At 35.5% G+C, this 14,664-nt stretch overlaps 1 protein-coding gene and 2 long non-coding RNA genes across 3 annotated transcripts; 2 read left to right on the top strand and 1 right to left on the bottom strand.

Moving 5' to 3' along the window:
* The first annotated feature begins 10 nt into the window (after positions 1-10).
* LOC149034867 (uncharacterized) lies at positions 11-2,583 on the top strand. Its single transcript, XR_016183225.1, has 2 exons — positions 11-393; positions 619-2,583. It is a non-coding gene; the product is annotated as an uncharacterized LOC149034867 (long non-coding RNA).
* A 4,598-nt stretch (positions 2,584-7,181) lies between these two features.
* Positions 7,182-8,635, bottom strand: LOC149034868 (uncharacterized). Its single transcript, XR_016183224.1, has 2 exons — positions 8,253-8,635; positions 7,182-8,027 (listed from the first exon to the last, which is right to left on the bottom strand). It is a non-coding gene; the product is annotated as an uncharacterized LOC149034868 (long non-coding RNA).
* A 201-nt stretch (positions 8,636-8,836) lies between these two features.
* Positions 8,837-13,773, top strand: LOC113681908 (PRELI domain-containing protein 1, mitochondrial). Its single transcript, XM_027199044.2, has 6 exons — positions 8,837-8,946; positions 9,029-9,118; positions 10,361-10,436; positions 11,173-11,327; positions 11,805-11,907; positions 12,254-13,773. Exons 1-6 carry the CDS (start codon positions 8,915-8,917, stop codon positions 12,344-12,346), a joined length of 549 nt encoding a protein of 182 aa, XP_027054845.2. The 5' UTR covers positions 8,837-8,914; the 3' UTR covers positions 12,347-13,773.
* The last annotated feature ends 891 nt before the right edge of the window (positions 13,774-14,664 follow it).

The raw sequence follows: 14,664 nt of genomic DNA on the forward strand, positions 1-14,664 counted from the left end.
CGGTTCCACTGTCTCACAACATTCAAGATGGCGGAGGAAAGGGGTAAATGTGTGTTCAGTTGTGATCAGCATGATCTCGACACCAAGATAACGATTATCGTTATTTCTAAATTGGCCCTGAAATAACGAATATCATAATTTCAGTGCATGTCTGAGACCTTCGGGCTCGAAGCTTGGGAACTAGTATTCAGGGAAAGATAAAATGGCGGCTTACGGCGGCGAAGGAAATCTCAGTAGTTTAATATTTTAGCGTGAAAAGGCTTGGGTGTTGTGATCTGGTTCTCAAGTAAAAAAAAATCACGGTCTGCAATGGCCCTACCACCTTTTGAACAACAAGAAAACATTGAAATGGTGGTAAAAAGCAGCAAGTTTCGAAGTCTAAACGAAAGATGGGTAAGCTGAGTTTCAGTCAAATATCATGACATTTGGGATGTAATTTCGATACCGAATAAATAGTTCTACATGGTTATACACGCATAGGATTCTGTTGTGTTCACGTGAAGGCCATTTCAGCCATTCCTGCCACTTGTAAGTGGTAGGAAATAAAAGATATGTATAGTTGTTTCGTATTGAAGCCCTGTGAAGTCACAAATTTGATTTATTTCTTCTTTGTTTTAGGTGGTCATTATCCATTACTTTTGGAAGTCGATACTGATGAGAAAGAAAAAATGTTTATGATTATTTCTTCTCTCGAACATTTTACTATTTAGGTACCAAATAATCTTGATACTGAAGACCATTGCATCCTATTATGAAAAATGTACCCCTGATTGCTTTGTCAACATGTATGATGTAATATACCTTGTGATTTGTGGGATTTTCACATGTAAACTAGAAATACCTGTAGAGGGTAATGATGTACTTAATGCAAAGTGTTTTGGTACAAAGTCTGCTTTGCTGTAATCTACCTGAAGGTGCTTTTTATATGCTAGTAACACTTGCACAGCCCGGTCAAAATGTTCTTTAGTAGTAGTCAAGCTGGCTGTTGTAATTATAGGCAGCAGAGGCCAAACCTCATCCTGAAAAGCAGTCTGAAAGGTGTGAAGTCAGTGGAAGATACTTCATTGTAGGTGGCCAAATTGCAGGCTGTCAGCCCATTTTGAGTGAGTAGTTAAACTCAAGATCGGCTATTTTAACTAATTTTATTGAGAGCCAAATCCTGCAAGGCTTATATTCTGTATTAATTTGAAGTGTTACTTTTATGTTTCTTATTTTGCAGTAAGTGGGCTTGTTGTGGCCATTTTTCTCTCAAACATTTTTTTCAGCTTAGTCAAAACGTTTTTTAGAAGTAGGCAAGCTGGCTATAGTAACAGAAGGTAGAGACCAAACCTTGTCCAGACTAGACGCCTAACAAATGTTCTGTGTGGAAAGCCAAATCCCTGGTTACCGGCACATTTTGACTAGGCTATTTGTTATTTAGCTACTCTTATTATTAAAGATTACTGCATTCCTTTTTAATAATTTGCTGCCAATTGTATGCTGTATATAGCTTATGATTTGTGTGATTTTCAAGAGTAAATTAGAAATACCTGAAGATGGTAATGATGTACTAGATGACGTACTTGATGCAAAGCAATTTTGGCACAAAGTGTATGCCTTGTCCTCAGGTGATTTTAACATGCTAATAAGATTTGTTATTCAAATAATATACATCAGCTGGAATGGGAATATTGAAAGAAAAATAATAATATTTAACCATAACAAGTTTTGGTTTTATGTCCAAATTAAGCACTTAGTTGAAGATCACTGCACTGATCAGGCCCCGAAGGCCAAAAAAGTGCTGTCTGCTGTTAGTTTAATTTTTGTCATTTCTATTGATTTATTTTATTTATCAATGTTTCTTTGAGTTATAATTCATTGACCTCTTTCAATAGTGCAGGTTCGCTCGTGTAACCTAATCCCACATGTATGTATGTACAATCTCAGTTGAAATTTTGAGTGGCAGGCAAGCTGGCAATAGTAATAGGCAGCAGAGGCCAAATCTTGTCCTGAATAGAAGTCTGACATGTGTGAAATTGGCAGCTATTTCATTGTAGGTGGCCAAATTGTTGGCTGCAGCACATTTTGACCTGGCTGATTGTGTGTGTGTTATGTATGTGTTCTTCTTTTTAGGTGTTAAACAGGTCAAAGTACCGAAAAAAACCTCTGTGATAACTTGGTAGTCTAAGATGTAAAAATTTTTAATAATAAGGTAAAGCTTGATCATTCTTAAGAGTTTGCATCTGTTCTAAAAGTTTTGGGGAGAGTTAGGGGAGCATTATTTATACAAATGTATTGAAAAAGTAACAAAAAAGTAAAAAGAACTAGGGCAAAATCCCAATTTGCTTTAAAAGTTTATTTTATTAAGAGCATAATTCTGGATATAGCTTGGGATTTGTGTGATTTTCACAAATTGTTAGGTTGTTATGTAAACTTAATTTACAGGAACCTTGTTAGTTTTCAGCTTCAAGAACAAGTACATAATTGCAGGAAAAGCTTGAAGCTTGAAAAATTGACTGATGAAACTGGAACAGATGTCATGAGATTTGTACAATAGGTTGGCCTGGGAGGGACCAAGAATTAAAGAATTCATTGATTCTCTTACACCTTTTGTCTGCATAGTGTGCTTCTGTAGAGCTTAGTTATTGCTGTAGAAAACGTTTTTGGAGGGCCCTTGAGATCACTCACTTTTGAGCTAGTTGCCCCTAGGGAAGAGGATATCTGTACTTATTATCTTCCTTGGGGGGGTGAAGGGTTAAAGACTGATTCTTCTCCAGTAGCCACAAGTACCCCTGCATATGGAAATTTTGAACACTATTAAAGGGCTAGTACCCTCATTTCATACTTGAATTTCTAATTTAGTGTAAGTTATGACAAATAATGAATGTAAATTCATCTTGGTTGTACAGGTTATATCCAGCAGTCCTTAAAAAAAAATAAAAGGTATTTTTCTGAATTAAAAAAAAAGTGTTCTTGCTTCAAAGTAAGTGCATGATATGTCATTCAATTAATGCTCTAGCAGAGTTTTTGTTTGAAATGCCAAAATCAACTTCATGAGTAAGGACAAAAAAAAAAGGCAATAAGCAAATGTTCTTCTGTATCCTTTATGTCAATTTGGGCTGAAAAACAGGTTTTTTTCCTTTTGCAAAAATTAGCTTATTTCACGACCAAAAACGATGCAAACACGCTGAAACGTTATGTTTTCAGCAAAACAGCGATAGAATCTGCGAAAAAACAATGGAGACAAGCTAACACACAGTGTTCTCAGTAAAATTTGGGCAAACAAAACCTTAAAAACCAAAAAAAAAACAATTGCGCTGACTTACCCATTTTTTGACAAGATAACTGCCAAAACACTGAAAACTAGCTTGAAACTACATGTTTTTCACAAGATCGCGACGAAATCTGTCTAAAAACTCTAAAATACGGCAGAAATGTACGATTTTTGCAAAATTTTTCGCTAAAGTTGACAAAAACACTAAATTCGACTGAAAAACACGTTTGTTTTTTTTGCAAAAATAAGCTTATTTCAGTTTTAAAAACGCTGCAAAAAATGTTCTCAGCAAAATAGTTTAAGAATCTGTGGGAAAACACAAAAACCAAGCTTAAATCAAGTGTAAATTGATAAAAAGGCCCGAATTGCGCATTTTGGCAGTTATTTTGGCAAAAAATGGTATATTTTGATTTCAAGCAAACTTTCAAGTAGTTGTTAAAGTTTAGAGCCAAACACAATACCAAAAAAAAATTGGATGTTTTCAGAAAAAATTGTGACCCTCAGCCTAATCATAATCCCACCCTACCCAAGCCCTAACTCTAGCTGCGAGCTATCCTAACCCTAACCCTAACCCCGGGTTAGGGTTAGGGCTCGGGTTAAGAACGGAACTTTTCACTCCAGTCAAAATGATGCAACTGGTTAACATGGTCCAACCAGCCAAAACAAGATAAAATGGTTTAAACGGTGAAAAGATTTTAATTACGTGACATGGTCCAATCGGAAGAAACGATCTCACTTAGTAAAATGGTGCGACTGGTTAACATGATCCAACTTGATAAAATGATGCCAATATCTAAAATGGACAAACTGGTTTAAATAATCCAACCAGTTGAAATGGTCTAACTGGATAATGCATGTGTAACCAGTGAAAATGGTTCAAATAATTCATGTAAGGATGGTAACATTAGTTAAAAAGATCCAGCATATTACAGTGGTTCAACTGGTAAAAATAATCATCCAACTACTAAAAGTTATTAAACCCCAATCAAAATTAATCCAACCGCTTCAAATAATCTAACTGGTCAAAATTCTTCAGGTGGTTATTTAAGTGAAAAAGGTGACAAAATCTTCTTAAAAATATTTTTGAAGAGGCTTACACCCTTACCCTAAACACTAACCCTACCCCCAAACCCTAGCTTAGGATTGGTTTGGGGTTTGGGTTAGGTTTAGGATAGCACAGAGTTAGAGTGAGCACAGGACGAAATAGCATGATTCCGTAATTCGGAAAAATGAAACTCTATGTTTCCACATCATTCACTTCTTCCTTGGACCTGTTATGTTTCCGTTATGATTCCTGAACGGAAATATGACGACACGTTTCCGTTGCATTTCTGTCAACGGAATATTATCATCGCCTGTTTCCGTTACGTTTCCTTGTACGGATTCAAACTTTTACCGTCAAGTAAAACATATATTTATAAAGTGCTGTACAGTTCTTACACCACGTTACCATGAAGACGTGATCGTTCGAGGACAACAAAGGCAAATTGACGTGCATTAGGTGTGTACGTTCGTAGGAATCATAAGAAGTCCTAGAAGCTTCGATGTTTTACACTGAGCTATGTGCATGTTAATTTTGGAACTGTTTCGAAACCTTACAAAATTGAATCTTTTAAACTTACTCTGTGCTTAGATTTTTAAGCAGCTGGATCATTTGAGCCAGTTTAGTCACTCAAACCAGCAATACAATACTAGGCTAACTGGATAGTTTTAGGGTTAGGGTTAGGATTTTCAAGTAGGCACACGCAGTTGTGTGGATATTGTGGTACATGGAGTTTAGTAGAGTGTAGATTTTAGCAGTATTTGCCAGTGTTGACATATTTATAAAATTATGGTTCCAAAGTGCGTGTCACTGTTGAGAACCCAAGAAAATCATGAGAAAGTCGCCGATGGATTAGCCATAAAAATAAGCCCAACTCTGAGTCAATGCCAAACCAGAAGAAAGTTGTGAAACTCGCGCCAATGTAAAAAAAAAAAAACAACAACTGAGGTTCGAAGAATGGGTCGCTAACATCCTATGAAAATCATGGGAAAGTCGAGGAGATTGGTCATGGTACCAACCAATGCCACTTTCCCATGAAAATCAAGAAACCTGTGGTAACTAGCCAACATATGCTAGAATGACAATCTTTAATAAAATTCATATCTAATAAGGATGTGTGAAATGGCCAATATCGCTCTTGGCCGAGATACTGGTTTGCCGTGTTTTGGCAGTTATTTTGGCGAATATGGTTAAAATCAAATGTGTAAAAACAGTAAAATCAACGAGTTATTGAGGTTCGTCAACATAGGGAGGGTCCTCTTAGTCTAGAGAAAAACTTCTGCCCACGGCTAAAGGCGTTAAATTAATGAATTGATATATCTGGGCGGCATATCACACAGCAACACTAAACTTCTCCTTTCTCACAGCTTTTTCCCCTTTAACATCTTTGCTAATTCCATTTTTTTTTTAAGTAAAAACTCGTTTTGGAGGCATAAAGGTCCCTAAAGCAACGTTTCAAGATTTTATGGCGATCTTGTGAAAAACATGTAGTTCCAGCTAGTTTAGAGGGTTTTGGCAGCTATTTACACAAAAAGTAGGTAAAATCAGCCCAAATTTTACTGAGAAGACTGCGTTTTAGCTGGAATAAGTGTTTTCACATGGATTGTATCCCTATTTTGTTAAAGACATCGTGCTTTTGAATGTAAAATAGGCTGATTTTTGCAAAAAAAAAAAAAAAAAAAAAGGTGTTTTTCAGGTCGAATTGAGCGCTTTTGTCAACTTTTGCGTAAAATTTGGCAAAAACTCGTGCGTTCTGCCGGATTTTGGTGTTTTTAGATAGATTTCATTGCAATTTTACGAAATACATGTAGTTTCAGCTAGTTTGCAGCGTTTTGGGCTTGAGACCGGCAAGAGTGATGGTAGACACTCTTAGCAGAGATAATTGTGCTAGCAGATATTAAAATTTCACCTGTAAAGACAATAAATTAATTGAACACAAGAAAATGGAAACTTGATAAGAAAATTAGAATAATGGCGGGGAGAAAAGAGGGCTGCACTAAAGATTATGTACTTGTGTTATTGAAGCTGAAAATTAGCAAGGTTCCTAACAATTTTTGAAAATCACACAAATCCCAAGCTATATCCAGGGTTTTCTCTTAATAAAATTAACTCTTAAAACAAATTGGGATTTTACCTTGGGCCTTTTTTTTTACTTTTTATGTACATTATTTATGTATAAATAATGCTCCCCTGACCCTCCCCCAAATTTCCAGAACAAATGGAAACTCTTAAGAATGATCAAGCTTTACCTTATTATTTAAAATTTTTACATCTTGAATTATCAAGTTATCACAGAGGATTTCTTGGTACTTTAACCTGTTTAACACCCTAAAAGAAGTGCACATATATACTACACACAATCAGCCCAGTCAAAATGTGCCACAGCTGACAATTTGGCTGCCTGCCACAATATAGCTGCCGCTAACTTCACACTTTTCACACTTCCATTCAAGACAAGGTTCAGCCTCTGCTGCCTATTACTATCACCAGCTTGCCTTCCACTCAAAAACATTTTGACTGAGCTCATCCATACATACATACATAAGTGGGAGATTAGGTTACATGAGCGAACCTGCACTATTGAAAGAGATCAATGAATTACAATTCAAAGAAACATTGATAAATAAAATAAATCAATAGAAATGACAAAAATCAAACTAACAGCAGACAGTACTCTTTCAGCCCTCTGGACCTGAGCAGTGCAGTGATCTTCAACTAAGTGCTTAATTTGGACATAAAACCAGAACTTGGTATAGCTAAATATTATTATTTTTCTTTTAATATTCCCACTCCAGCTGATGTGTATTATTTGAATTACAAGTCTTATTAGCATGCAAAATCACCTACGGACAAGGCACACACTTTGGACATAAAACCAGAACTTGGTATAGCTAAATATTATTATTTTTCTTTTAATATTCCCACTCCAGCTGATGTGTATTATTTGAATTACAAGTCTTATTAGCATGCAAAATCACCTACAGACAAGGCACACACTTTGCACCAAAATAGCTTTGCATCAAGTACATTATCTAGTACATCATTACCATCTTCAGGTATTTCTAATTTACTTGTGAAAATCACACAAATCATAAGCTATATACAGCATACAATCAACAGCAAATTATTAGAAAGGAATGCAGTAAATTTTAATAAGAATATTACTAAGTAGTTAAATAACAAATAGCCCAGTAAAATTGTGCCCGTTGCTGGGAATTTGGTTCTCAATAAAATTAGCTAAAATAGCCAATCTTGAGTTTTACTGCTCACTCAAAATGGGCTGGCAGCTTACAATTTGGCCGCCTACAATGAAGTGCCTTCCGCTAACTTCACATTTTTCAGACTGCTTTTCAGGAAGAGGTTTGGCCAGCTTTTCTACTACTCAAAAACATTTTGACTGGGCTGTGCAAGTCTTACTAGCATATAAAAAGCACCTTCAGGTAGATTACAGCAAAGCAGACTTTGTACCAAATGCTCTGCATTAAGTACATCATTACCCTCTTCAAGTATTTCTAGTTTACTTGTGAAAATCCCACAAATCACAAGGTATATTACATTATACATTCCAGTTGACAAAGCAATCAAGGGTAATTTTTTCATAATGGATGCAATGATCTTCAGTATCAAGATTATTTGGTACCTAAATAGTAAAATGTTCGAGAGAAGAAATAATCATAAACATTTTTTCTTTCTCATCAGCATCGACTTCCAAAAGTAATGGATAATGACCACCTAAAACAAAGAAGAAATAAATCAAATTTGTGATTTCACAGGGCTTCAATACGAAACAACTATACATATCTTTTATTTCCTACCACTTACAAGTGGCAGGAATGGCTGAAATGGCCTTCACGTGAACACAACAGAATCCTATGCGTGTATAACCATGTAGAACTATTTATTCGGTATCGAAATTACATCCCAAATGTCATGATATTTGACTGAAACTCAGCTTACCCATCTTTCGTTTAGACTTCGAAACTTGCTGCTTTTTACCACCGTTTCAATGTTTTCTTGTTGTTCAAAAGGTGGTAGGGCCATTCCAGACCGTGATTTTTTTTTACTTGAGAACCAGATCACAACACCCAAGCCTTTTCACGCTAAAATATTAAACTACTGAGATTTCCTTCGCCGCCGTAAGCCGCCATTTTATCTTTCCCTGAATACTAGTTCCCAAGCTTCGAGCCCGAAGGTCTCAGACATGCACTGAAATTATGATATTCGTTATTTCAGGGCCAATTTAGAAATAACGGTAATCGTTATCTTGGTGTCGAGATCATGCTGATCACAACTGAACGCACATTTACGCCTTTCCTCCGCCATCTTGAATGTTGTAAGACAGTGGAACCGAGTCCTTCTCTTTATTTAACACGGTAAAGAGCATTGGTAAAGAGTGCCACGAAATTACTATATCCATAAATTTGGTGCCAATTTAGAAATAACGATAATCGTAATTTCGGTCTCGAGATCATGTTGCAACTTCTACGCCTCTTCGACGCCCTCTCAAACCCAGTCTTTGCTCGGTTGAATTGTGATCGCGCGGAAACTGGATACCGTTGTCTGGGGAGACCTGACATTAGTCGATTTCTTTCGAAATATTTATAACTCCTGCATACGCGATGAAGTTCTACTGCACGGATTGCTTGCTCAAGTAAGTGATATTCGCCTTGAAATTTATTGAAAGCTTTCGCAACGGGAATAAATAACATTTGTCGTTATTTTGGCATTTTTAGATTTAACTGGAATCAAGTAACGAGCGCTTTTTGGACACGATATCCAAACCCGTTCAGTCGACACGTGCTGTCTGAGGACATCGTAAGCAGGTGGATATCTCTTCGTATTTTCCGTCAGCCTATTGTTACTTTTTGTTACACGTGAAGAATATCTTATTTCTGGAATCATTTATGTTTTTGTTCTGGTGAAATCTTGGCACTTTTTAGTAGTAGAAATAGCATCGTGACCTACCACATGCAGCCTTGTGATCCAGTACATTGGTGACGTCAATTAACATTCAACGCGTTTAGGTTACCCTGCCTAATTTGTTTTTTTTCGGCTCATCCTCGGGTAACTCAATAGATGAGCATATGTTTTACTTTCCCATGATACATTCTTTTGCAGTATTCTTGAAACAATCTTCTTAAAATGCGTGTCTTTGCTAAGGATCGAGTTGGTCAAAATTGTACTTTTTTTCCCCTCGATATTGGTAATGAAATCTTTTTTGTCATTCAAACCTGAGCTTACAGGTACAATGCTTGTTGCTGTTTGTTTCTCACGATATCAATATTTTTTCACTTTTCTTGAACACGATAGTTGTGGAAAAACGATATGTTCTTACACCTTTTTACATGAGGCAAATCATTGCAGAGTTTTCTAATTGGAAACCATTTTGTTTCTGTCAACTCTCAAGAAACCAAGTTGAATGGGGATTATTGAATTATAAAATTTACAATACAACTGGCATTACTGTATATTTTGCATTTTGCAAACATTCAGATTTGATGCCCTTAACAAGGAACAGGCCAGGAGTTTTATAATGTTATTCATCAGGCTTTAAAAGTCACAGAATTCAAGTTTGGGTCATGGAAATGCATGGGAAATATTGCAAAAAAATTAGTTCAATTTTGAAGACAAAAAACAAACAGATTGTCTAAAAATATTATTTTTTTTAAATTTTATTGTTACATTTTTGAGTTGTAGAGCGTGAAGAAATGCGTTAAAGGTTTTGCAAGGCTCAAAATGAGAGCAGGAGCTGAATATTTACAAATTTAACCCTTCACACCCTAACATCAGTATGCATATTCTCCATACTTTCTCTATACATTTCTTAAGGTTCTGAAAAGGAGAATTTGTGTAACAATCAAGAGCTTCTTAAGTTGTTGATCATTTCCCTTATTCTCATGACCTTGCTAATGTTCTATTCAGGGGTGATATTGTAAGGAGAAATTAGATGCCAGTCACTTTAAAGGGTTAAAGGGTTAAGTAAAGTAGAGTAAAATCTGAAATCAATAGTCCTTCCCTTCTGACTATTTTCTGAGGTAATTTTTGTGGTTATTTGTTATTTTCAGATCAGTAGAAGGTAACAAACTAGTCACTAAAAAACTAATCACAAAGACAAACAGTCTACCAAGATGGGCAGAGAGGGTAAGAAACAATTTTTACTTCACTTTGGTCACAAAATTTTCAATTATGGGTTATGCCATAACTCAAGTTATATGAACAGCAAAAAACATAGATCAGTATTGTTCACAACTGCAAATACACACTTTAGATGCAATCCTTGCAGTTTTGAATAATACTAAACTTTTTGAAATAAGGCCTGAAGAAAAATTCAGGCCTGTGCAGGATTTGAACCCATGACCTCTGTGATACTGGTGCACTGCTCTACCAACTGAGCTAACAAGCCAAATGGGAGCTGGTCATTATGTTGGATCCAAATAAACCTTTCACATGGCGAATAATGACTGGAAGTATATGAAAATCATGTATGTGCTTATTTCAACCACTAGTTCAGTAGTTTTCATAACTGCAAGGATTGCTTCTATATTCTATATTCCATTCTATATTATATAAATCTAATTAATTATTTTCTTTATTCTCATTACTTGCCTGCTTGATATCATATTGATAGTGTAAGGAGAAATTCTGTCTTGGTCACCAGTGGGACTTAAAGGGTTAAATATCAGCTAGACTCTGCAATTGATAATAACTCTAAGTTGTGAGACAAATGATTAAACATTTACTTATTGGTTCAGTGTTATCATAACGGTGATGGAACTAGATTAAGGTATGCCAATCATGCTCATTTTTAAAAATTACTTTGCAAGCAGAGTTTGATGGAATCAATCTTCATCATTTTTTCCCTTGCTTTGCTTTTTAGTTTGTAAATTCCAGGGTAGCGTGTATTGTGGAGGAATCTGTTGTTGACCCAGTGGCCAAAACTCTCACAACGTATACAAGAAATATCACATTTACAAGACTTATGGTGGTAGAAGAAAAGTGTGTTTATTCAGTACATCCCAACAACAAAGAATGGTGAGAATCAAATGATAATGCTTTTATTCTGTTCTAATTGTTAGTGGTCTGGGTGAGGGTTATTATTATATATGTCCTGAAGAGAACTGACGTAAGAGCAGTAACTTATGTTGCCATAACTGGAGGGAAAATCAAAAACCCTTCACTCCCATGATCTCAATACTAATTCTCCTTACTATCTGTCATAGAAAGTTGTTTGTTAGTTTGAAGAATTTGGTATTGGATCAACTAACAATCCCCTAATTTATTGGTGGATTGTCTTTATTCTCATCACTTGTCTGCTTAATATTATATTGATATTGTAAGGAGAAATTCTATCTTGGTCACCCACAGGAGTTAAATGTTGACAGAGAACTAACTATAGGAGCGTACATTTTCAATTTCATAATACGCTGGCTTTGATACTAAAAAAATTTGAAATTCTAATTAATGAGTTAAGATTAGTATTTAAAGTTTTAACCTTTTTTTTTTATTAAGGACAATGTGCAAGAAAGAATCTTGGATATCTTGTGGTATTTTTGGTTTTGCAAGACCAGTTGAAAGATTTGGAGTTGAAAGATATAAATCAAATTCATCTAAGGTATGTTGTTTGAATACCACTCCTGTTACAGTTAACTGTATTTATTGTCACAAAAAAGGTAAACATGTTAACTTAAGTGTATTGGATGGAACATAACAGGGTTTATCATGTGACACTTATAGTACATGATATCATGGGCAGGGAAAGAAAAAGCTCTAGGGCCTATGAGATGAGCTGTAGGGCTGATGGCTCTTGTTCATGAGGCACTGACCTCTCTGCACTCAGTCCATATGTCATGATCATGAGCCAAATATTTTTCTGCCCAGCCCCTCCCACTCAGTCAATAAGTTTGTACTATTAAACAGCATTGCAGGAAAACACTTTTTTATGAATTTTTTTTTATTAGGCTCTTAAAGGGCTGAATCATGTGCTAGAGAAGCTGTATATTCCTGAAAGACCTTCAAGGCCACTCTCAATCCCTGTGCCACAGATGAGTTGATATGCCAGGTCATCCTTCCTTCAAATTATGATATTTTGAATCCAAAATGTAGGAACAGGAAGTTTATACTTTGTAAATTTATAACTTGTCATACAGATGGGGCTGCTTCATTTCGTTACTGATGCAGCATAAACTAGACACTGCCTACAAGGGGCATGAAATTTTTATTTCTGCTGCAATGAGTGTTTTTCACTTTTTTGTGAAGATCAGCTTGAAATAATATATGTATATATAATTATTATATAAAAAAGCATTCAAATAAAAACAAAAACAGGTAATAGCAAGTTGCTGTGAGAATTTTGGAAGCAATTGCCTCCACACTCACTTGTTTGTCTTGGTTAATACTGGTTCATTTTATGAAGGGATTGTCATCATAGAGGAAAGCAATAGGGTGGATAGGTAATGTGCAGACTCTCTTCTCTCCACGCAACAACCATTCAATCCCTGTGCCATGTAAAAACAATTTGGCAACTAAAATTCCGTATCAGGATGTCATTTTTTTAGATTTTAGGTTGACAAATGGTGACTTTGGAAAGAAGTGAACTTTGGGCCCTTGTTGAAAATGTGAAAAAGCTGTACCATGCTTCCCTATTAACTCAGAATTTATTCACCTGATTTTAATGATTTTACTACAATGCTTCAGGTAACTCCCACTCACAACTCTCAGCTCATTCAAAGGAAACACACACTCAATGTCCCATTATAAGGATGTGGAACAGTGCCATATATAGGGCGATAAAACATATGTGGCATACATGTTTGTTTGGTTATGTGTAAAATAAACAAAATCACTTATAAATGTCAATCAAATTAAAAATAATTAATGCATCATACAGTGTCTAATACCCTTAATGGCAAATGTTATTTCAAACATTTTAATGTAGACTTGAATTTGAGTTTCTTTTTTTTTTTTTATTATTATTGGAGGATCCTACAGGGAAAACCAGTTTACATGATGTGTTAATTAAACTATGGGGAATTTGTACAAGTTAAACTCCAGGGTAATACAGCGTCAAGGAAGGCAATGATTTCCATATTTCTCAGAAACTTGGTTTGAAATATTTTCATTTTTTGTCTATGTTTCTGTGATAATTTAAGTGCCAAAACATTGACATCCTCAGTCATAATGTAATTAGAAAACTGGTTTTTGAACAATCTACAATTTATGGGTTCAAAGGTGGCTGGTAGTGAATTCATGTTTTTTGGATATTTCACCCTTGAAGAGTTAAATAAATAATTTATTACTTCTTTTCATTAAATGACAATTATTTCTTTATGGTAACTATCAAAATCATTGTCATTGGATACTGTCAAAGGATGATAAGAGTTAAAATGGAAAAAAGATGAAGATACTATTTTGGTGTTGTCTTCAAAAATTCAACAGTTTGAGAAATTTGAAATAAAATTGTTGAAGAAGAATTGTGTCACATTTGTCTCTATAATTTTTTATATTTTTAATTTTATGACTTTTGAAATTTTCCTTTGTAGCCTGCTTAACCTTTGAATTCCCAGAAGTGATTGACATGTAACTTCTCCCTATAATGTCCATATATTATTCAGCAATAAGACAATGAGAATACTCTAACTTATCAGGCAGAAGTTGTTATCTTGATCTAACACCAAATTCTTGTAACTAAGTGGCAAGAAAATGTGTAACAGCTAGAGGAGAGAATTAACAATCAGATCTAGGTAGTAAACAGGTTAGTATACTGCAGGAAAAATGACCAAAGATTAGTTCTTTCCTTTCCTTGTACAAAAATTTTCAGATAATACTAAAACATTAAGGCATCTCATAGCTCTTGTCAGAATAACAGCATCTAACAAACATTAACGTCTTTAATGGCCCTGAGGCCACTTTTGTCTCGCAAATTAACCTCAGTGGCACAACAGTTTGTTGAAAGTAATGTCTATCCCTCATGAGCCTCTTATTTGAGGGCTGACATCTACTTTCAAGGGAAGCAATGCCATTTCATCTTCCTTTGCTGCCTTTTTCTTATGTGGAATTTTCTCTCCAGCCAATACAATATGTCACTCAAGCCTTTGCTGCTGAGCATTGCTACCTTTGTTATGTTGCAGAGTACTGCCTTCTGTCCAAAGTTAATTTCTAGCTGGTAGTTTGGTGTATCAGTTAAAAAGCTTTTGGGAACAGGTGCCCAGTGGTGTATAGGGATTCAGTGTCAGATCCAGAGAAGGGGCTGAGAAATCTGCCCTCCCTCCCCTCCCTCCCCTCCCCCCTAACCCAACCCCATCAGCTCTTACTTATCTGAATCAAAATTCTCTTAACAGTAGAATTACATACTGCCGCTGGACTTTCAACA

Source organism: Pocillopora damicornis, chromosome 14 (genome assembly GCF_964200805.1).
Source record: "Pocillopora damicornis chromosome 14, jaPocDami1.2, whole genome shotgun sequence".
NCBI classification, from domain to species: domain Eukaryota; kingdom Metazoa; phylum Cnidaria; class Anthozoa; order Scleractinia; family Pocilloporidae; genus Pocillopora; species Pocillopora damicornis.

Bases quoted from the DNA above. Each gene is read 5' to 3' on its own strand.
- LOC113681908 (XM_027199044.2), top strand. From the start codon at position 8,915: ATGAAGTTCTACTGCACGGATTGCTTGCTCAA. The intron at 8,947-9,028 runs GTAAGTGATATT...TGGCATTTTTAG, and splicing joins TGCACGGATTGCTTGCTCAA to ATTTAACTGGAATCAAGTAA. The intron at 11,328-11,804 runs GTGAGAATCAAA...TTTTTTATTAAG, and splicing joins CATCCCAACAACAAAGAATG to GACAATGTGCAAGAAAGAAT.